This window comes from Alexandromys fortis, unplaced genomic scaffold (assembly GCF_014885135.2).
Source record: "Alexandromys fortis isolate MF-2015 unplaced genomic scaffold, M_Fortis_MF-2015_v1.1 scaffold_16, whole genome shotgun sequence".
NCBI lineage: Eukaryota > Metazoa > Chordata > Mammalia > Rodentia > Cricetidae > Alexandromys > Alexandromys fortis.
Genome location: NW_026067893.1, coordinates 5,212,020 through 5,233,598, shown reverse-complemented (window position 1 = coordinate 5,233,598; position 21,579 = coordinate 5,212,020). Strand labels below are relative to the sequence as shown.

Sequence of the window (21,579 nt, the reverse complement as noted above, 5' to 3'; positions counted from 1 at the left end):
CCCCTTAGGCTCTGGCAATTGAACCCTTGGTTCTCAGTTGGGGGCACTGTTTGGGGAGATCTAGGATGTGTGTAGCCCTGCTGGAGAAAGGACATTACTGGGACTTAGAGGTTTCAGGAACCTTTTACCATCCCTGCCCACTGTCTCTGCTGCTTGCTCGTGGTTCACAGTGCGAGCTCCTAGCTGAGGTTCCAGCTGCCACACCTCTGCGTCTGCTCTGCCTCTGTAGACTCCAACCCCCTGGAGCTGAAAGCCCAGGTTAACTCCTCTATAAGTGACTAACACGTAGGATTGTCTGTGGAGGAGGAGTGTCCCCATTACACAAGACTGGTCCCTGGCCTCTGAGGAGTTTACTTTGGACACGTCCACCAACCTCTCAGGGCTCCACTGTTCTCTCCTCAGCGTGAAGAATCTAGGCCTAGACCCAAAGCCCTTTGCCAACTCCAACAATCTGCAAGCCTGGAAGGGGCTGCACACACCTTGCCTTTCTGGAGCATCGTTATTTAATTCTCTTCGAGTCCCTTCCAAATCCTTTGATGGGAGCATGCTGCCTTGATCCTACGTGGAACTGGTAGCCAGCAAAGCTGCTCTCCCGGCCTCCTGCTGTCACCAAGTCCATATTTAAGAACGGCAGTGGCCGTGGCACCCAGGCTGCGGTCTGATGTACACATTTGGCAATGCAGAGCTTGATGTAGCTACACATCACTGATCAAAACCCCTTGGACTTATCAGTGTGTCTGACAGGTACTCGTTGGCTGCCTTCCCGGGCTGGGGAGGGATCCCCGAGCCAGCCAATGGGACATCCTCCCTTCCCTTTTGATGTTGATGCTCCCACCTTGGCGACAAGGCTCAGCCCTGCTGGGGAGACTGTCAACATGAGGCCCCACTAGACAGCAACCTGTGGGAACAGCAGCCTGGTGAGGCGAGCAGGCGCACACTCCTCACCTGTCCCTGCTTCCCCACCAGCCCCTGGAAGTTTCCCAGGCAGCTTTCCAGTCTCTGGCAACTGGAACCTCTCATTTGCCCCAAAATGGCACCGCCTTTTAGAGAACTGTTTGCCAACTGCTCATGCATTAAAAGGCTTTACCCCTCAGTGCTTTAAAAACCTTCATCCCCGATGGCTGAGGAGTCAATTGGCATTGTTTGGGAAGAAACAAAGTCAAGTGTCACGGAGTAACTTGCTTCAGGTCACTCCAGGCAAAGCCAGGATTATGGGCACATGACAGATTGCCTTAGCCCTGGCTTGACTAATTACTGCCTTTGTTGTTAGCCTGTGTCACTGATTGCTCATCGTAGTGCCCAAAGCTCACGTGCAGTAGGAACTCTGGGTTCCCTGTCTTCTTCACAGGTGCTTGCTCACACTTGCCACAGCTCTCAGTGTGGCTTCTGTGACATTCTCTAGTGAGAGGGGGCGTGTCTCAGTAGCTTGTCCTTTGCGGCTTGGGGTGGGCAAAGCAAAGCAATGGGGCACAGCACACTGCCCATTCTCTGTCCCACAGACTGATAGGGTTTTACATTCTTATGTGATTGAAAAAGTTCAAAACGAATAATTTTTGTTACTGGAAGATCATATGGAATTCAAACTCGTATATTCCTAAAATTCTATTGTAATGCAGGACCATTTTCATTTATGTCATGACTACTCTCTGCAAGAGCAAAGTTGAGTAATTGTGACACAGACTGTATTATTTGCACAGCTGAGAGCATCTAAGTTCATATGTAGAACTTCGAACTTCTAGTACCCCAGGCAGTGACCTTCCTTGACTCTTCCTCGTGACATCTGCTGAGGGCATGCAAGAACAGGGTTGTTCCCCTAATCCAATGTAGCAGTGTTATAAAAAATAGAAATTCATCTATAGTCTGCACATACAAAGAAAACCACACAAGGAGCGGTGTGGGGAGCAGAGGGTGTAGCTATTAATCAAGGACCCTCAAAGACTGATAACAGCCATCAGAAGAGAAGAGTGTACTCAGAACAGTCTCCCCAGAGGCTCAGGAACCAGCACAGACAGCACCCAGACTCTGGGTTTATGACCTTCAGAGCTGCAACATAAAGATTTCTAGCAGGTCCGAGGAATGTTATCCCGGGGCAGCTCCATCAAATTATTATGGCTACTGTCTGGCCCTCTGCAGAACAAGCCTGCAGCTCCCCAATAAGCTTCGTAGAATTTGGGAATGGAGTCTGAGCCCAGTTGGGCCAGGACTCAGGTCCTAGCCCCCGTTTCCTGGATTCCTTGCTGGGGAACTCGTTTGTGTCTCCAGCTATAAAAACCTGTCCCTCCTTGGGGCTCTTCGATCATAGACTATGTCAAAATTGATGTCAGCACATGTGAGCTATTAACTGCTGCTGATGGCTGGAAAGGCTGGCCCTCCTGAGCTGTGTCTGGCATTCTAGACTAGTACTGGGCCGATGAAGTGGGTTCTAGATCGCGTACCCCCAGCTCCACCTCTCTGTGACTTTGGGAAGCTGCTGACTCTGCTCATGAGTAGAAGTTCTCATTCAGAGAGGAAGAATGCTTAGTCTTGAGTCCCCAAAGTGCTCAGGCTGCACGTAAAGCTTCCAGAGAATTCTCTCAGCACTGCCTTGTCCTTTAGGGAAGGATCTGAGATAAATCCACTGTAGGCTGCAAGGAAGGAATGGTGCCATGGGAAACCATCATGATGTCAAAAACAAGGTCATGGGTCCATGTGCTGGCTTCATAATTTCCAGGGCTGCCAAAGCAACAGGCCTTAAACTAAGTGACTTCAAGCACCAGAAATGGTTTCTTGAATAGTTTCAGAGCCTTCAAGTCTGAAGCCAAGAAGTTTCCTGGACCATGCTCTCTTCAAAGAATACAGCCTTCCGTGCCTTTCCTAGTTTCTGGTGATGCAGGCATTTCTTGCTTGTGGTAGCAGTTTCTGTCTGTGCCTCATGGCTTTATTGCTCATGTCTGCCCGTGCACTCTATTGATTCAAGGACACATGAATGCCTTGAAACCAGATTATTTCTTTTCAAAATTCTTATTGAAGATCCTTCTTCCAAATGAGGTGACCTTGTGAGCTTCCAAGTGGAATGGCTTTGGAGATGGGGGGATACCATTCAGTAGAGTCCGTATGGTTATGGTTGAAAGCCGTAATTCCCAACTAAAGTCGCCCACATCAAAAGGGAATTGCTGGTCTATAACTGAGATGCTTAAATGTGACCCTTCAGGTGTCAGGCTCTCAGACAGATCCAGGGGTTGGCATGATGTCTTTAGCATTTCATCTCTTTTTCTTTGTCCACTGGCAGGTGACATGCTTCTCTCTAGAAGCATGATTGGAATTGTCTTCAGTAGCCCCAGGCTACCATTGGCCCTGCAATCAAACCCAGTAAAGGGGGACTGTGCTTCTCTCTTGGTTCTCTAGGGGAATCCCCAGCAGACTGTGTGGTGTTGACTAAGATTTCTGTCCCACCCTGTCCCACAGCCGTTTAGCCCCAAAAAAACACACAGAGGCCTACATAAATTACAAATTTATTGGCCTATTAGCTCAGGCTTTTTTATTAATTCTTATAACTTATATTAGCTCATAATTCTAGTCTGTGTTAGCCATGTGGCTTGGTACCTTTTTCAGTGAGGCAGTCACATCCTGCTTGTTCTGTGTCTGGCTTCCTCTCTGGGTAATGACTACAAACTGAAACTTTCCTCTTCCTCTTCCCATAATTCTCATTGCCACGCCTCTACTTCCTGCCTGGTCACCGTCGCCCTGCCTATACTTCCTGCCTGACTAACTGGTCAATCCAGCATTTTATTAAAAATAATACAAGTGATAGGATAAAAGACCATTGTCCCCCAGCAGTGTGGTTTGGGTGTCAGACCAGTTTTTGAACACATGTTTGTGCAAGAAATGCAGAGTTATAGTCTGGAGCCAAGATGAAGCCCACCCAAGGCAGGTCCAAGGGATGGTAGTGGGTGTGCCAAGCCCCATGCACCCCAGCAGGTGAGACACTGCGGGCATCCCTACCTGACAGTGGCCAGTAGCTGATCCTTACAGTGTGCTTGTGTGCAAGAAACTCTTAGGGGTCACAGTATGTCTCCCGGGTGACCTCAATCCTCAGTCTCCTAGGCTCACATGACCCCCCCCCTTCACAAGTAGCTAGAACTTTGTGCGCCTGTATTGCCACACCCTGCTCAAGCTCCCTCTCCCATGCCCCCCAAACATCTCTGCCAAGCTCTGTGTCAGAGGGATACAGAAGATGAAAGAGATTCAGGCTGCAGAAGGGCCACTTTTTACCAGAGAAAACTTCACAGAGACAGAAAGGCAGATGCCTGTGTGGCTAGCGATGTGGGAAGCAAAGCGCAGGGAAATCCAAGCTGGAGACCGCACGGGCCGGAAGCCCTTATTAGAAGGTGCCCCGGATCAAAGACTCGGTGTGGAGCAGTGACTCAACCTAATGTGCCTTTTGGTTACGAATAATAGAAGACCCAAATCAAACAGTCTTGAAAAATGAAGTTAATTTATTTTTTCATATTAATCAAAGTTCAAAGGAAGGGTGGCTTGCTATAGAAGTTTATCTTACCTTCAGGGTGGGGTCCTGGTTGTCTCCCTTTCATGGGCCAGCTTGTTTCTTCAGCTGACTTCCTCATGAAAATAAAATGGCTGCCACAGATCATTGGGAGGCCTGACATCAGCGATGGCGGAGATTTCCTCTGCTGGGCTGGCTCTACCTGTGGAGCCAAGGATGGCATGAGGAGTGGCCGCAGTCCTTACCTGTGACTCTCGGGATGCAGAGTGGCCTAGGCAGTTTGCTGAGGAGAGCACATAAGGACACCATTGCCCAGGAGCCCTCAGCAGCCTTGGCCCAACTGAAGAAGCTCCTGGTTTTCAGTGAGAAGCTTCTGGTCAATTGGACGCGGAAAGAGTCCGGCTCTAAACTGGCAAGAGGACTGAGCGGGTGACGGCGCTGCCAGACCTGCTGAGCTGAGGTCTGTCTCAAGCTGCGTGATGGAAGGAAAGAACCCTCTCCTCTATGTTGTCCTCTGACCTCCACATGGACACACACACACACACACACACACAGAGAGAGAGAGAGAGAGAGAGAGAGAGAGAGAGAGAGAGAGAGAGAGATGTAATTTTAAATTCTATTTATTTAAACTTTATTTTTTTAAAAAAAAACAACTTTTCAAGATAAAGAGACCAAAGTTAATCTTCAAGGGAGGAATTATGAGCTGTCGTCCAACCCTGACTTCCAGGATGTGTGCACTCCAAACCTTAGTGTGCTTGGGCGGCCCCTTCCTTGACTGAGAAGGCAGTAGTTATGCTGAAGTAACAGGCAGTCCCCAGACCTCATCACCTTAGAATCCAGGAGAGGCCACGGGCAGTGATCCTCTGGATGATAGCCCTGGGGTGCAGGTCCTGTGTCCTGTCACTGCCATCTCTGGAATACTCGGGCTGTCCATCAAAACAGTGAGACAGGAGTCCGTCCCGCTAGAGGATGGAATGCTGAAAGTCAGTTTCTTCCTCGTGGGAGCAACAGCTTGCTGCCTTTTTTTTTTTTTTTATGAATTCCAGTGGCCAAAGCAAATCTCATGCTAATACACAGCACCAAGGACCAGGTCAGGGTGGCAGGTGCTGGATGCAGAGGAGGACGCAAGCATCTAAAGAAGAGCCATGGGGAGAGCCAGCTACAGTGCAGTCTCCGCGCCCCCTCACTCTGATCAGGTGGCTGCCTGCCTCCTTCACTTGCACCAGCCTTCTATGATTCTGCATGCCACACACCAGAGCCGTTTCCAGAAGGGGAGGAGACTGGCAATGGAAGATTAACCGCTCCCTGGGTTCCACACGGGGATCAGCATTTTCAATAATACTGTGTGAGTTTAACCTCAAAGTAAATGGTTAATTCATCTTATATCAACAGCACTGTGATTCATAATGTAAACTTGGAGAATTTTTGATGTTTCGGGCCCACATTCCTTTTAATTTGCTTCTGCATTCTTTTAAAGCCACAGTATGCTCACTCGGTGAATGCAGCATGCAAATCCGGGTTTCTGCCCGGAGGCGATTTAGCCTGGCTGCTTCAGTAGGCGTCTTTCAAGTGTATACTCTTTCTTAAATTATTTACTGGGTAAACACACTTTGCATTTTCAAAAGGGAGATTAAGACTGCTTGCTCCTGGCCTGCTGGAACATCAAGGCCCCTTACCCAGAGCAAGTTATTGGGGCTGCCCCCAAACTTCTTTCCTGGCTTGCTAGCTAGCAGCGCTCCTTGACCTCGCTGACTTCTCTGACTCCTCCCAGCTCCACAACCTTGCACCTAGCTCCGCTGGCCAGAGCAATAGGGATTGCCCAGCAGCAATGGTCAGGAACTCTTCTCCAGGGTTCTTCATAGCTAGAGTCTGCCACTGCCCGCCTCTCCCCGTCTCCCTGCCGGCTCAGTCCTGTGCACTCAGGTCCATCATTTTCTCTTCCTAGAAAACCATAATTGCCCGAGTCCTTTGCAGCCTGAAGCTGAGTTGATGGTCCTGCCTGTCGGGCTGACACTCGGCCCTCTGCCCTCTGCTCTCTTAGTCTCAAATGTCTGGCAGCCCTTTCTATAGAAGAACCAATGTCTTCCACCAGTGCTCACCCATGAGCCTGGATGACCAGTCCTTCCTCCAGCTATCTGAGAGGGCCCTGTGATAGCTCCATCTTTAGGGGCCCACTTCAACCTTCACCTCATCCTTTCCTACCCTGACATTTTTCTGTCAGCTGAATTTGCCCAGATATCTCCTACATCCTCCTTAGAAGGGGATGATTACAGTCCCCAAGGGCCACAATCTGTCATTACATTCCTGAGAAAGTTAGTTCTCTGTCCTGCTTCCAAGCTCTGGCCACAAGCTCTAGAGGTAAATTCTACACACTCTGTACAGGCAGACACACCAGAGCAGCGGAGAGCTGGTGTCAGGGACACCCGTGGGCACAGGGAAAGCCTCGTTAAGAACAGCTAAGACTTGGAGATGCCTGTGGTTTATTTTGTTAACATGTTCCAGATAAAACCAGTAACCCCATAGGTACGCTTCCTCTGTGTCCATCTTGGATGCTTGGGGCTCATCCCACAGAAAAGACAGACAGTTGTCACCCACGCTGTAGAAGAGACGCACTGCCACCCAGCCCACGCTGTACAAGAGATGCATTACCACAGGTTACCCACAGCAGAATTGGTTAAGTTTTCATGCTTTGAATGTATGTTACTGCTGAGATTCAGTTCTGCCGATTTCCTTTGTAAATCTGACGTGGGTGACTGTGGTAACTAGAGATCTGAACAGTGACTTTAGCAAACAGAGCTGTAGGGACCATTTCTGAGGACCTGCCTCCTCCCTTCCAGGGAAAAGGAGAAAAAACCAACTGAGTTTTAAATGAAGCCTAAGTAGTACCAGTTCATGTTCCTAATTAACCGCACTTTAGTAAGCTGTGCTCCGTTCTTGTTTGCTTGTGGGATGGGACAGAGACTCCATCCTGCCTCCTGGGTAAATAGGGCCTGTTGAGTCTGAATTAGCTGTCATCACAGAAGAATTAATGCGGGGCAAGAAGAAATAAACAAGATGGATCTTCCCCGAGCCTCGTGTGATGAATGAGGACAGGGCGCACCATTCATCTCCCACGAGAACAGCGGACGTGGACACTACAGCAGCTTTGCGGAAGACGTGTCAGCAAATGGCCGTCATTTTGTAACCTGTCAGGAAGACAGGGGGCTATCCTGTTAGGGGACACAGGGGAGTCACTCTAATGGGATGGTGCCCATCCGTCTGTGAAGAGGGAGGGTGGGTGAGGAGTATGCCATCCAAACCGAACCTGATGTCATCCTCCATCCCAGCCGCAGGTTCCCTGCTCAGTGGAGGCCCGACTCATCCTCACACACCCCTCCCCGGGGAAGGCCCTGTCCAGAGGCCCCGTGTGCATGTAAGGACAGGACTCCGCATGGGCCTCTGAGCAGGTGGGGTGGAATTGCTGCAGGCTGGAAGCCGGGTGGGCAGCCAGCTAGACAGCCAGCCTCTCTGAGTTTCTATTTCGGTGCGCTCTGTGAGAGCAGCGAGCGTGGGCGAGGCTGTGTGACCCAGGTTCCCTTTGAACGGCTCAACAAAGCATTGTGGTGTGCGACCTCTTTTCTCCGAATGAGGTAACAAATTATGAAATCACTTCAGCGGAAGCGCACTGCAGGCATCTGGAGCGCGTGTCTCCTCTGCTTGTCTTTCTGAGGTCAGCATCGGCAGAGCTGGGCTGGACCAAGGGACAGCATCCCCCAGAGGGCCCACCCACAGCCACTTGCCAGGCACCTGGAAGACTTTCTGTTACTCTCATTTCCATCCTTTGGCACCAGGGAGCATATGTAACGTTTCCTCCTAGCCTGACGAAGTCATGAGCCACACTGACAGGTGACGGCTTCACAACCTAAGCTGCAAGTTTGACACTTGCTTCTTAATCCTCTCCTCTCCCCGCTAAGTCTCTCTCACTTTTCCTGAGGTATTTTTGTTCAGGTAAGTACCTCACTGACATGTATTTCTTTGGAGTCTTTTTATTTCACGGGAAACACTGGAGGAAAAAAAGTGAGGTTTGTGTGACATGCTAAATTAGGAAGAGATGCTCACATAGGGCCCTTGATCACTTAAAGAAGCTACGTGATGCCCAAGTGTTGGAAAGCCCTTGGTTCCCCTTCGCTTTGGGGCAAGCATTCTATGTGGAAGTTGTTCATTGACCTGGAAGCTCTGTGTGTGTGTGTGTGTGTGTGTGTGTGTGTGTGTGTGTGTGTGTACCTGCCAGGCTGTAGTTCTTCAGCCAGCTTGGCTTGGGCAGTGTTTGTCTAAATGCTGTTCATTTATCCGTGTGCATTTTTCTTCTCTCTTTCCCACAGAATCATCCAGAACCGCATCCTGCTCGTCATCTTGGGGATCATCGTGGTCATCACCATCCTGACCGCCATCACTTTCTTTGTCAAAGGGCACTGATGCATCTGCTCTCCCTTGATAAACAGTGATCTTGTCTTGTTCAGAGTAATTAAGACAAAATGGTCACATGAATCATTCTGTTGTGTTGACAGGCCCCGGGTGACCCTCTGTCCCTCCCTTGCCACTGTTGAGCTGGAGCACAGAGAGTGTAAAGATGTTTCTGTCCCCATCTGCATGTGGGTTGATTTCCTTTCTGAGGTTGGTCTTTGCCCAGATTTGTCGGGTTTTTTAATAGGTAAAGGTGAATACTTATTTGCCTTTAGGTAACTTCATCTGCTGTCCAAAATAGCTTTGGTGACATTCTTCCTTGCCTCGTGGACATGCCTGGGGTCACGGCTGGAGAGAGGACGTGATGACTCAGGCACAGAAGCCTCTCTGTGTCACGTACCTCTCTTTACCAGAAAGGTTTCTATGATGTCCATGGATAACATGCCAGAAAAACCAGAGGCCAGCGCCCGTGAGCAGTTCCAGAGGTCAGCCCCATCCTTCCCGGCATAGAGCGCACAGCCATCTTGCCCAGATAACTTTATTGCAAAGAAGAAGATTCACTGTCACTTGCACAGGAAATTGACTTAGCACTTTCCGTGGCTTTTTAGTGTGTGTGTGTGTGTGTGTGTGTTCACAGGAAGAAATATTTACTCACCTTCCCCAGATGCCATAGTCCCCAGACTCTGCCGGCAATGTGAGAACTGGCCCAGTGTTTAATTGTGGCCTCCTCTTCCCTGCCTGTGTAAGCATTTCTGTATCTTCTCTGCTTTAATATGCGCTCACTCAGCGGCCGTCCTCCCTCGTTCACGCAGACGGTCTGAGAAGGTTCTGTCCACTTCCCGTCCAGCATGAGGATTTCAGAGAGCGTGAGCAGGTCTCCTCCGCTGTGGGCATTTAGCCTGTGGTGATGAAATGGGAGAGCCCTGTAGGACAGTCCACTAGGCAAACCTTGGTGGGAAGTGTCCCCTCACCTCCTCCCGCAGTGTGGAACTGCTCGGGTTTTCCCAACGACCATCAGCAAAGCCCGCCTGGGTTCTCTCTACGTTCAGACCTCTGTCACACTCTGTGACTTTCTTCCCTCTCTTTCTGCCTGAGGTAACGGGAATTGGGAGTCCATTTGTGATCAGGCCTAAAAGTTGCCCAAGCTGAGGTCGTTTTACCTCCAGTCATGAGGAAAATGTGTTTTTCTTAAGACTTCATAGGCATTTACAGGTCTGTACTATTGTTTTTAATATAATTGGAAGCTTTGAATTTTTGAAAAGCAAGTCTTTTCTTCATAAAAGATGCTAAACACCTATACTCATAGAGCAAGATCATACCTACTTGATCTCCCACCACACACACACACACACACACACACACACACACACATACACACTCATACTCCAAAGAGAACCATTATAGAGTAGACAGGAAATACAAAATCCACCAGAGAAATTGTGCTTGTGTAAACAGGCCGGGGCCTGTATGTGTTCAGATAAATCATTTATTATTGTGTAAATAAAGGTGTAGTGTCTGTGTCGGAAGGGTAGGATTTTGGGCTACCAAGGTGGTACAGCCGTGGAGAAGGGCCGGAAGCTGTGCTGACTCTTCTGCCCGCTAAAGGGACCAGCTCAGAATCAAGAAACTTTGATTCTGATCACTGAATTCTGGGCAGCCTAAACGTAAGAAAGAACCGATTAAAAGCACGGAGACAATCCACCAGCCTCCGCTGATGCTGGTGAAGTAGACCGACGGCTCTGGTGGCCTCCAGAAATGGGGTTCCTCAGTTAGGGGTATTCCAGGTTCTAAGCTGTCTCTCCCACCTGCCCCCACCTTCCAGTCCCCTTCTTCCCAAGGCCACCTAACAACAGGGTGGAGCCGAGCACGGGCACTTGCTGGCCCCGAAGCATTTCACTGAAGCCTGCCTTGTTCGCGCAGAAGCAGAAGACCCAAGAAGCAGGCATTTGCTGTTCACCTCTCACTGGCTTTCTCTGCCGACTTCCCTTTTGCTGCTGCCAGTGATTTGGGAGTGGAAACCTGTGAACATACAAACTTGGACCCAGCAGCTCCATCACATCCTGACCAGCTCTGTCCTCCTGGCGCCATGGAAAGAACTGGGGCTGGGGCTATACTTCCCTCCCTCCCTCCCCCTCCAGTCCAGGAAGAGTGTGTGAACCTGGAACAGGTGCCTGTGTGTGGAAGGTTCTAGGTTCCTATTCTGTAGACTTCGGTTGTTGAATATTTCTGAAGTTGGGAGCCTTTGTTTCCGAGTGTGTGGGAGGTAGGGGAGGATGGCTGGCAGCACGGAGGAAGAGGAGGAGGAAGCCCTCGCCATATAAAATTCATGCAGACTAAACAGTTTCTGGGACAGTATAAATAAAGCGGATGCAACCTCGCTCCAGAATCAAAAGCAATTTAATTAAAGTCTCTTAAGTTGTAAAGAGTTTTAAATGTTCCGTGTCGAAGGCAGATGCCTGCAGATGCACTGGGCCTGACGTCAGTGGCCAGGCCTGGGCTGGGAGGCCATTTGCTATTCTGTTTCAGGCAGGCTGGATTGTCTTATTTTGGAACCAGCTTGGTGGGGGGTTTGCTTTGCTACTGCTTCTGAGCCCTGAGCTTCAAAGGCTGAAATTAATGGCGAACAAAATTGTGCGGCTCTGGCCGTCCCATGCGGGGCAAGCCCGTTGAGGGTTATCATTAAGTAAAGAAATAAAGAGGGGGGAAAAGCCTGCCTGCTCCAAAAACCTCATCAGATAATGACCTCAGTGATTGGGTTTTCATTACCAAACAGCATCCAGAGATTATCAACTCGTGGAAGAAGGGAGGAGGGAAAGAAAGGACGAGGCAAGCACTGCCTTTCTCTCTCTCTCTCTCTCTCTCTTCCTCTCTCTCTCTCCCTCTCTCTCTCTGCACATCTTTTCTTTAAAACTGTCAGATCATTTCAGTATTTCAAATCCGAGGAAAACAGCCTGCCTGCTGCTGTATTTGAAGTTGTAATGGTGTCAAAAAGTCACGACTGACTGACAGCCGTCAGTCCCAGAGGGGCTCATTAAATCATAAAAACTTGACAAGGAAATAATTGCGCATGGCCAGCGACTTGGCGCCTGTTTAGACGGTTTTATTGTCTTTCATTATCAGTCCCCGCCATTACGTTCATTAACAAATTGCATTAAACAACTGTTAAGGGCTAATTATTTGTTTATCGCTTTTTTCTATTATTATTATTTAAACATTAGCTGTGTCATGCAGTACCCAGCAGCCTCTTGCCATCATCTGACTGAATCTTCTCCACTCCGAGCCCTGGGTACTGCTGGAATATGAAATAGATTATTCATTACACTCCTCTTTGCCGCTTATTTGGTTTCATGTAGTGTCTTCCACAGAGAAAGATGAAAACTTGTCAAAAATAGGTTATATCTTATTCGAAGGGGCAGCAATAGCAGCAGGTACAGGCACACTTTAATATTTAATTAAGGTTGATGTTAGCCCCTTTAAATGACTTCAGCTGTAAGTTATATTTAAATGCAGAAGAGAAAAATAATTGTTCTTAATTTGCAACCTGTTCGGCAGGCATTCTTCAGTGGGCTCGCTGGAAATTTAGAAGGGAATTTTTAAATAATGAAATTTCTCGTCATAAATATTTATCGTCGTTTGTCTGCGTAGCTGGGAATTAAGCACAAGAGACGATTTCCTCATCACTTCAGTGTGAACCACAGCCTCTCCGGGCACTCCATGCTCGGGAGTAGAGGTGGTAAAATGTGTCTGGAGGAGAAGGCCCACAGCCAGGGACCATGGGTTGTCTGTGGCCCACACTGCTTCCAAAGGAGCGGCTGAGTCCCCGGCCCAAGGGCCTCTTGCCTTCCCCTTCTGCTGAGTGTGTGCATGGGAGACTGGTCTGCAGTAAGGGCAAACAGGCTTAAAGAAAGCTGTGTGTGCCTGGTTGGTTGGCACAGGAAGGTGTGCTGCAGTGTCTCGGGACTCTGTGTCGCCAACTGAAGCTCATTACAACCCCTGCTTCCCTAATGGGTGACAGGAGCAGCCCCGTGCAGGGACTCAGCCTCCTCCCTTCTCCTTTCTTTGACATGCCATTGGTGAATTGATCGGCCTTTCCATGACTGCAACCTCAAGGGGCCAGAGAGCACAGAGCCCAATCACGGTCATCTGAAATCAGAAGTCCTGCAGTGTCCCCTTCTTGTATCTGATCACCACTCTGTTAGTTTATGTAACTATGGAAACCACAGTCTCGGGGCCAGGTACTCTGGTAAAGGCCAGGGACAATAGTACCTTTTCTCCATTCTGTCCCTGGTCCCCAGCTCCCATCCTAAACGGGCAAACCCCAGATGGTCCTGCAAGAGTCATGAGCCAGCCAGGAGGCATCAGGCCTCGTTCAGGCTGGAGGGCCTCCAGGCTCTGGTGATGAGAGTCCATGTTAGTCACATGACAACTCACCTCCTGTCAAGTGACCTCCACACCCCAGCAGAAGACAAGCTCAAACCATTTTTCCAGTGGGAAGGAAGAGTGTGTGGTTAGCCAACCCCTACTGAGAAAGAAACTATCCTCTGTCTTGCTTTCACCCAATGCTGTGACCTGCTGACTTCAAACCTGACCCTGAGCTTAAATAAATATTCTTGTTTCTGTTCCTCACCTGTGATGCATCCAGCCTGGCCTAGTGGCATCTGCCAGGCGGTCCATGTAGTGATTGTCACCAAGGAGGTGACGAGGCAAACAGCCCCATAATGTTCTTGGAACCAGCAGGAACCACACGAAGATGGACAATGTTTAAAGGTGGCCGGGGGCGGCCAACCCAGACAGAAAACGGATGTGTGACTGGAGCTGAGGCAGCCAGGGGCAAACTTCCCACTATGGAGTCTGTGACTCCAGTCAGGGCCCGGTTACCAGAGGCAAGTGGCAAAAGCAGGACAGGGGAGATCTGGGAGCAAAGGACCAGATAGTGAGTGAGCTGGGAGCAAAAGAGATCCTGGCAGGGGACATCCTGAGCCCATGGTGCCCTTTCTCAAGAGGAGTCAGTGAAGGGATAACAGGGACCCCTGCCCAAGTCACCCATGCCATCCTCTGAATCACCTCCTTACGTTACATAAACAAGGGGGGCATCCAGGTGAGGGGGAGCCGGCTATAGGCAGAGCGCAGGCCTGTAGTTCTGCCAACTCCCACCCCGCCTTTCCTTCATCCAAACAAGGCCCTTTGGCATGAATAATAGCTGGGGAGGCCGGGAAGGAGCGAAGCTGCCTCTCCACCAGTATTGATCTGCAGCCCGCTCATCCGCCAAGGACTGCCTGGGCCTTTCCTGCGGGCAGGCCCACACCAGGGCCCACGCTGCAGCCTGACTCCTCCCGGGGCCTCCCCCAGGTGTGTTCAGGGGGAGGCAGTGCCAGGAAGTTGGGGCGCAGGGAGCCCAGGCGCTTCTCCACAGCTCAGCACAGCTTCAGTGCCCCAAAGTTTTTGTTTTCAACTTGTTTTGCCACAAAATGCCCTTGTTAGAAAGAAACAGGTTTTTTTTATGATGAGCCCCCACAGAGTTGAGAACGGACACATCCTCAGGCTCCAGCCTCTCTGCACAAGGTTCTGCCAAGGGCCCAAGCCACAGCGGTCTCCTCCGCCGACCGAGAAGGCCCTGCATTAGAGTAAGTGCTGGCATACTTTAGTCTCTCTGGTAACCCTCTGCCTTCGCCCACCCCAGTTGTAGCTCTCCTCCATACAGAAAGTCCCAAGACTTTTGTCCCTGGAGGGAGACACTATTGTGATGTCAGCTAGGCCCTTGTACAGGAACTCTCTGAAATCCCACCACGGCTCCCTTTGGCTTCTGACTCAGGATGCTGGGGAAATGCAGATCCAACCTCCCCAAGTGGCCTCTGTTGCACTGGCCACATATATTCTGGTGGAGATGTCTCCCTGTCTCCTGAGCCCCCATTTCGGGTGTTCATGGGGTCAGGTATGTAAGTCAACACCCTGAAGTTTCTCCTGTCTTGGTCCCTCGGAGTAGTAAAGTCACGGGCTCTGTCTTGTGCTAGAGACCCACACAAACCTGCACCCTTGACCAGGTTGTCAGGCAGTCATGAAGTCTGAGGATACGCTCTACCAAGGAAGAATGGGGGTGAGGATGCCCTGGCGGTCCTTGTGAAGAACCGTGTAAGGTGAGCTCTGGAGTTAGGACAACTGGCCCTGGGGTCTACCTTTGTTTCTGTCCATCAGCTTTCCAGGCCATTTCATCCCAGCTCAGGGTCAGAGAAGTCCCAGACCCCTGCACTGTGCAATTCGACATACAATTGTCGCAAATGGGTTGCTTGTGCCCAGGCTGCCCAGGAGCCTTGGACCAGGGAGACTTGGCCATGCTCAATTTGCATGTCTTGACATTGAACAGACCCACCCCTCCTGAGGCAGCGTTTGTGAAGAGAGGGAGGCACTGGAGTGAGGAGAAGCCTGTGGTTCCAATGAGCTTATTATAATCCAACCTCTCCCTGTTTAAAAAAGAAGTGTAACCAGATTTATTCATCTAGTCCGTGAATATTTATCCATGAGTGCTTACTATGTGCCAGGCCCCAAAGGCCCACACTGAACGGGAAAATTCAGAGAGCCTTGATGCATCCCAGTTTGCCTGCTGATTGCCGAGAGATCATTCTCAGGCTTCCAAACTTCATGGAGAGACCTCTGCCATTGCTGTCCTTGTCAGTGCACCCAATATCCAGAGCCCATTCTCCCAGAATGGCCCGGCAAAGAACATTCAAGATGCAACATCGGGTGTTCTTCCTTCAGTTTCTGTAGCTGCATTTGCAAGATCTATGAAAAAGCAGACAGGAGTCCTCTGCCTGCAGGTGGGTAGGTCCCCACTGCCACTGTTTCGACAGCCAGGACCTGCCCTTGAGAGGGAGATGGGAATAGGGGGTGTTAGTTAGATCAGGGCTGACTTGAAGGGTGGGTTGGTTTTTGGTTTTTTTTTGTTTTTTTTTTTTTTTGTTTTGTTTTGTTTTTTTAAATTTGACTTGGCGGGCAACGGAAGCCCAAAATATCATAAAAGAGAAAAAAGTTGCCAAGTGGCTAAGAGGTACACAGCGGGAATGTTTCTGGGCTCTAAGAGGTGCTAAGTGAAGAACAGTGAGCAGGGAGGAGATGGAGCAAGAGGGTTCCAAAGGGGGCTGTGTCCTCCTCCCTCTCCCCCATGCAGCCACGCAGAAAGGGGAGAGTGAAACAGAATGTGTATCAACTCCATACCTGCCCCCTCTCCTAGTGAAGAGACTGGTGGTGGGGTGTCTAATTTGAGGGCAGGAGGAGCCCAGGCACCCCAGCAAATGCTCCCACACGTTCCATCCTGTGTCGGCCCTCTCTGAACTCCTAGGTGAAGAAAAAGGAGACCCACAGAACCGGACACAGTGTATGTGGCGGGCAGTGGGGGAAGGGGTTTAAACAGTGAACTGCCATGGATCTGCATCCTTCAAGCTCAGTGCTGGCCACCTTGGCAACACCTTGAGTGTTCAGGTGAGCTCCAGTTCACAGCCTTTGGAGCTGGGCATGCTACAGGGTCAAGCTAGCCACCCCGCTCTTGTTTTCCGATGAAGAAATGGGTCTTAGTGGGAGAACGTCATTTACTGAAGACCTAGTAAGTTGGCAGCAGAGCCCAGGGTAGGCTCTAGGCCTTCAGTGCCCCCCCACACACACACACACAGAGGTGTCACTTATAGTGACACATGCTGGAGATTTTGTCTTTTGACCCTCCATTGCCATTCTCATTCTCTGACTTCAGGAGCCACAATCGAAGACTTTCGTGAGCCTTGACTCAGAATCCACAGAGCTAGTGATCTGGGTGGAGTTCACCTTCACGCCACTGGTGCTGAAGTCCCCACTGGGTGCAGTGACATTGACTAGTCCTTGTTGACTAGATTCCTTTCTCCTTGCATGTCAGGTCCTTGCTCCCAGGGAGCTAGCAGGGAGATGCCCCAACTGGCATCTCATTGACGCTCCTAAGGTCCCCTGAGGAAGGGATCTCTAGCCTTTGTCCCATGTGGCATCTTCTCAGCCACTCTCTCCACCAAAAAAAAAAAAAAATAAATAAATAAATAAATAAATAAATAAATAAATAAATAAAAACCAACTTGTGAGAAACCATTCATATCATTAGGGGCACCACTGTGAAGACTGGAAACTTCTCTGCTCCTAATGCCAAGGGTGCTGCTTCTCTGGCATGGTCCTGAGAGCTGGTGGTTGTGGCTAATGAACATTCATAGCCAAGGTCAGTGGGGAAGGAAGACTGATGAGACGCTGGTCTTTTTCCATCCCAGCGCCTGGGTCAGTCTGAGACCAGATCTTAGGGTTCTGACCCTGCCATGCACTGGCCTGGCGGTTGACTCTGGAAGCCATGTTCTACCTTCCTGATTTCTTCAGCCAGCAAATGGGAAATGGGGCTATATTTCTCTAGGAAGGGAGGTCTCCGGCAGCTCCCAGCTATCCACTGCGAATGGGCTGTTCCCAAATAAGGGCTGTGGTTTGTGGCAAGAGGGCATCCTCTTGTGTGTAGAACCTTCTAGAAGACTAGGACCTGTGGCATACTATAATTCTGAAGGGTCTTGGATACAGTTAGTGTCACGCAGGGTCATACTTGCAAAGTAAAACTCTGTGGTTGTACAGAAATTCTTAACAATTCTTTGTAGGTGTGTTTTCTAAGAGAAGTGTGATGGGACCTGAGGACTTGGGACATCCTACCAGATGTTGGTCTATTTCTCAGTGACTTATTCCTCCACCCCCAGGCGTCTGTCTCCACTCAGCCACAGCCTTCTAGGCCCCCCAAACTTCTTCCAACCTGCCCCCAACATAGAGATAGATACAGAGAGGGTAGTGTCATGAAGCACAGATGACCCGACGTGTTGGGATGGGGCTTGGTGGTAGCGGATGCCACCCATGCTGTGATGTCATTGCTCATTCGCTGAGAGGACTCCATATGAATGAGTCTGTTGCTCACCCCATCCAGGTACCTGCCATGTCTCTAGAGCACCTGAGAATCACCCGCATACTGTGGTTCAGATACAAAGTCCTAGGCTTGGCTACCTGACCTGGGTGGGTAGTATAGCTTGCTGGTCCAATGGCTGGAAATGCTTGTGTGTGTCCCAGTTTGGCCTAGTGCCTGGAAGGGTCTAAGGGAATACCACAGCAGCCAGCTCCCAGCCCATGGGGCTTCTCTTCTGTTCCTCTTGAGTCCATCAGTCTCTTCAGGCCAACCCAGGGCCCTGCTAAGATGAGTCATGAGAAGCAGTGTGAAATTTGGATAGCTCCGTGTACATGTTAAGTATCCCGTTCCCAGCTAAATTCAGCATTTATGTAATAATAAATTTGGATTGAGAACATTATCAGATTAAAGGCATTGTGACAAGCTGGAAATGTCTGCATTTTAAAGATTTATTTTTTAGTTGTAAGTGTGTGTTTGTGTGTGTGTGTGTGTGTGTGTGTGTGTGTGTGTGTGTACAGGTACCTATGTAGGCTGGAGGTATTGCCTCTCCCTGGAGCTGAACTTACAGGTAGTTGTGAGTCCCCAGACATGGGTACGGGGAACTGAACTCTGGTCCCCTGAAAAAGCAGTGTGTTCTCTTAACCTCTGAGTTCTCTCTCCTGCTCGTTCCTGCTTTTATTAAGAAGGGATCCCACATTTTCATTTTGCCCTGGGTCTCTCAAATTGTGTCTCCAGACCGGCCAGATGAATGTGTAGCCATGGCCCTATCAGAAAACCTGACATGGCATTGAACTCGCCCCTCAAAAGTCCTGGGCCCTTTAGGCCTGTGAGGACGGATAAGATCCAGGCGAGAAGCTGAGTGAGTGTAGAGGTGTTTGTTCACCTCCAAGTCCCTGTACTCAGAATGACCATGAATTTGAAACCAGACAGGTACACAGAGAGAGACCCTGTCTCAAAAAAAGAATCAAGTACTGGATTTGAACGAGATTTAAAAGCCAGTGTAGTGTGCCAGCCTTCAGCCTTGGGGTCCCAAGTTTCGTTTGGTTGTTATTTTGGTTGGTTTTTGCTTTCATTGTTTGACTGCTTTTGTTTTGTGGTTCTGGGGTTGTTTTGCATTTTGAGACAGGCTTACACTATGTAGCCCAGCGGGCCTTAACACAAGTCACCCTTCCTCAGAGGAGATCTGCAGCAGCACCCAGAGAAGGCTCAGGCCCTCGTGAGGGTCTAGCCACCACTGACTGACCATGCTTTTGCCCCAGGCCTTGGCTGTCACATCCTGAAACTGGGAACCCCACCCAGACACCCCACAGAGGCTTCAAGTACCAGCAATGCATTTGGAATCCAAACAAGTTATGTAGTAAAATTTCATCTGGTCCAGAAGCCAAGGCCTTAACACTGCGCAGACCCAGCCTTGACTTCCCACCTAGTCACTGGATTTTCAGGCCAGGCCTAGGATGCTGGGGTCTATCCGAAGTCCCAGCACCAAGGGCAGAGAATACCCGCCAGGTTCAGAGCAAGTGATGTTGTCCTCCTGGGAATGGCAAAAGCCCTGACTCTAGCTGCTTTCCAGGAAAAGCTGTTTTCTATGGCACCACCGTGCGGGACAGGGCAGCCTTGCCATCTCCTTTGTTTTGAGGATGCAGTTGTCCACAGGTCTGACAGACCTAAAGCAGCATCAAGTCCCTCGGAAAAAGTGGCACCACTTTAAAACGATGATTATGGAGTGGCCAGCCAGCACCATCGTCTGCGGGCCAGGTGGGATTAGTTAACAGCTGCTGGGCTTTTCCCAACTCTGCCGGATGGTCTCTCAGGCTAGCCTTGCGTGGGTTTGGATGATTCCCTGTGTTACAGTTGGATTGACGTCTTCTGGCTGCAGCTCATCTTTCCTAAAGTAATTCATTAGGCCTGAGAGCCACTCCAGAGTGGGATTAGAACCCATGTAGTACATAGTCTGTTAAACTGAGATCCGCTAATTAATCGCTCTTCTTGTGTTACTGAGCGATAGCGCTCCTTCCCCAAGGAATTGCAATTTCATGGTTCCTAATGACGCCACGATTACATTATCTGCATCGCTTATGCGGGGGGTGTCAGGAGCAGTGCTCGGAGCCTAGCTTGGGGACGGGGAGAAATCACAGAGAAATGAAGCGGGTGGAGGAGGGGAGGTAGACTGGCCTGCGCTTATTAATTCACCGCTGTTTCTACATCTCACTCAGGAATTAGTCCTGAGTCCCGTAGACTCCCAGCTCCACGGCGCCTCTTTCCCCGGAACCGTCGTGTTTTATCTCTAATATTTACAGAGTGGTTGTTTAGAAAAGTCTGTTTATTTGCTCTATCCCACAAAGTAATTTATTTCAGCATTTATTTTTATTAGATTTCTTTGAAATGTGGTTCTACCTGTCATTACTACAAGCGATACATCTGATGGTTGTTTCCTGCGCTAACTTGTCTCATTGGGTGAGTTAAAGAATGCACAGTGCCAGAGTCTGCAGCTCCGTGTCTTTGCACCCTTGTGATGGAGAGGTCGGTGAGGTCTTCACTCTGCGTCCTGTAGCGTGACTATCACACACTGTCCCTGTTTAAAAACAGGGGCACTCGGGAGGTTCATCTTCGAAGTGATGTCTTCTTTCTACTTGTATGTGTCATGGTGTCTTCCCGGCATGCTCCTGTGTGTACTGGTGCATGTGGAGGGCAGAGGTCAACCTCGGCTGCCGTTCCTCAGGCGCCATCCACCTTAAGTTGAGCCAGGCTCTCCCCTTGGCCTGGAGCTCACCAAGCACGCTACCCTGGATGCCAGTGAGTCCCGGGGGTCCGCCTGTCTCTGCCGCCCAGAACTAGAATTAGAGGTACATGCAGCCGTGGTAGTCTTCATTGTTTTATTTTATTTTTTCTGAATAGGTTGTAGGAAATCAAACTGAAGTCCTCATATCTGCAAGGCAAGCGTTTTACCAGTGGGGCTCTGACAACCACAGCCAGCCCTGTTCTATGATTAGGAGGCAAGGTCTCCCCCTGTCCCCCATGTTGTACAGGCAGGCTTTTGGCATCCCTGCCTCTTCCTTCCTTTGCCTCCCATGCCTGGATAAGAATTTTTTTCTCTTCTAATTAAATGTTTTCACTTACCGTGTGTTTATGTATGTGGCCACATATGAGCCACAACATATATGGAGGTCAGAGACCAACGTATAGGACTGGTTCTCTCTTTCCACTGTGAGGACCTAGGGATTGAACTCAGGTTCTCAAGCTTGGTAGGATGCTCCTTAACCCATGGAGCCATCTTATCAGTCCCTGTGACTTTTTGAGCACAGATTTTATTTTGTTTTCTGCCTATGTCCCAGAGAGAGGGCAGGCCTGGCTCTGAGTTCTGCTTCCTGCGGTGGTGACCTTGGGTAATCAACTCATCTCCCCACTGAGACTCTGAGAAAACTGCACTCAAAGGGAAGCTAGCTATAAAGATCCCATTAGATGCCTCATTGGGCCCACCTGCAAACAGTGAAGACCAAGGGCCCCCCCTGCAAACAGTGAAGACCAACCCTGTCACATGCTTCATGAGCAAATGTGAGGGCGGAGGTCCGTAGCGCAGGAGAGAAAAACTGCTGAGCTGTTCAGAGGTATTTACAGCTGTCGGGGTTTTGGTTTTTCCTACAGATTCCTCATGACCAAGGGTTTAAAGTACTTCAAGAACTCCATGTGATCCTACGATCCCACACCAAGGAGGTTGAGG

At 49.8% G+C, this 21,579-nt stretch overlaps 1 protein-coding gene across 3 annotated transcripts in view; it reads left to right on the top strand.

Annotated features, from left to right (window-relative positions):
• The window catches only part of Vti1a (vesicle transport through interaction with t-SNAREs 1A), a 313,675-nt gene extending 301,576 nt beyond the window's left edge, over nucleotides 1-12,099 (top strand). For all 3 annotated transcript variants that reach the window (XM_050147777.1, XM_050147793.1, XM_050147759.1), the window contains one exon: nucleotides 8,845-12,099. Coding sequence is in view for 1 of the 3 variants with exons in the window: in XM_050147759.1 (XP_050003716.1) it covers nucleotides 8,845-8,938 (94 nt within the window). In the remaining 2 variants the exon portion in view is untranslated. The remainder of the gene's footprint in view (nucleotides 1-8,844) is intronic.
• Nucleotides 12,100-21,579: the final 9,480 nt, after the last annotated feature.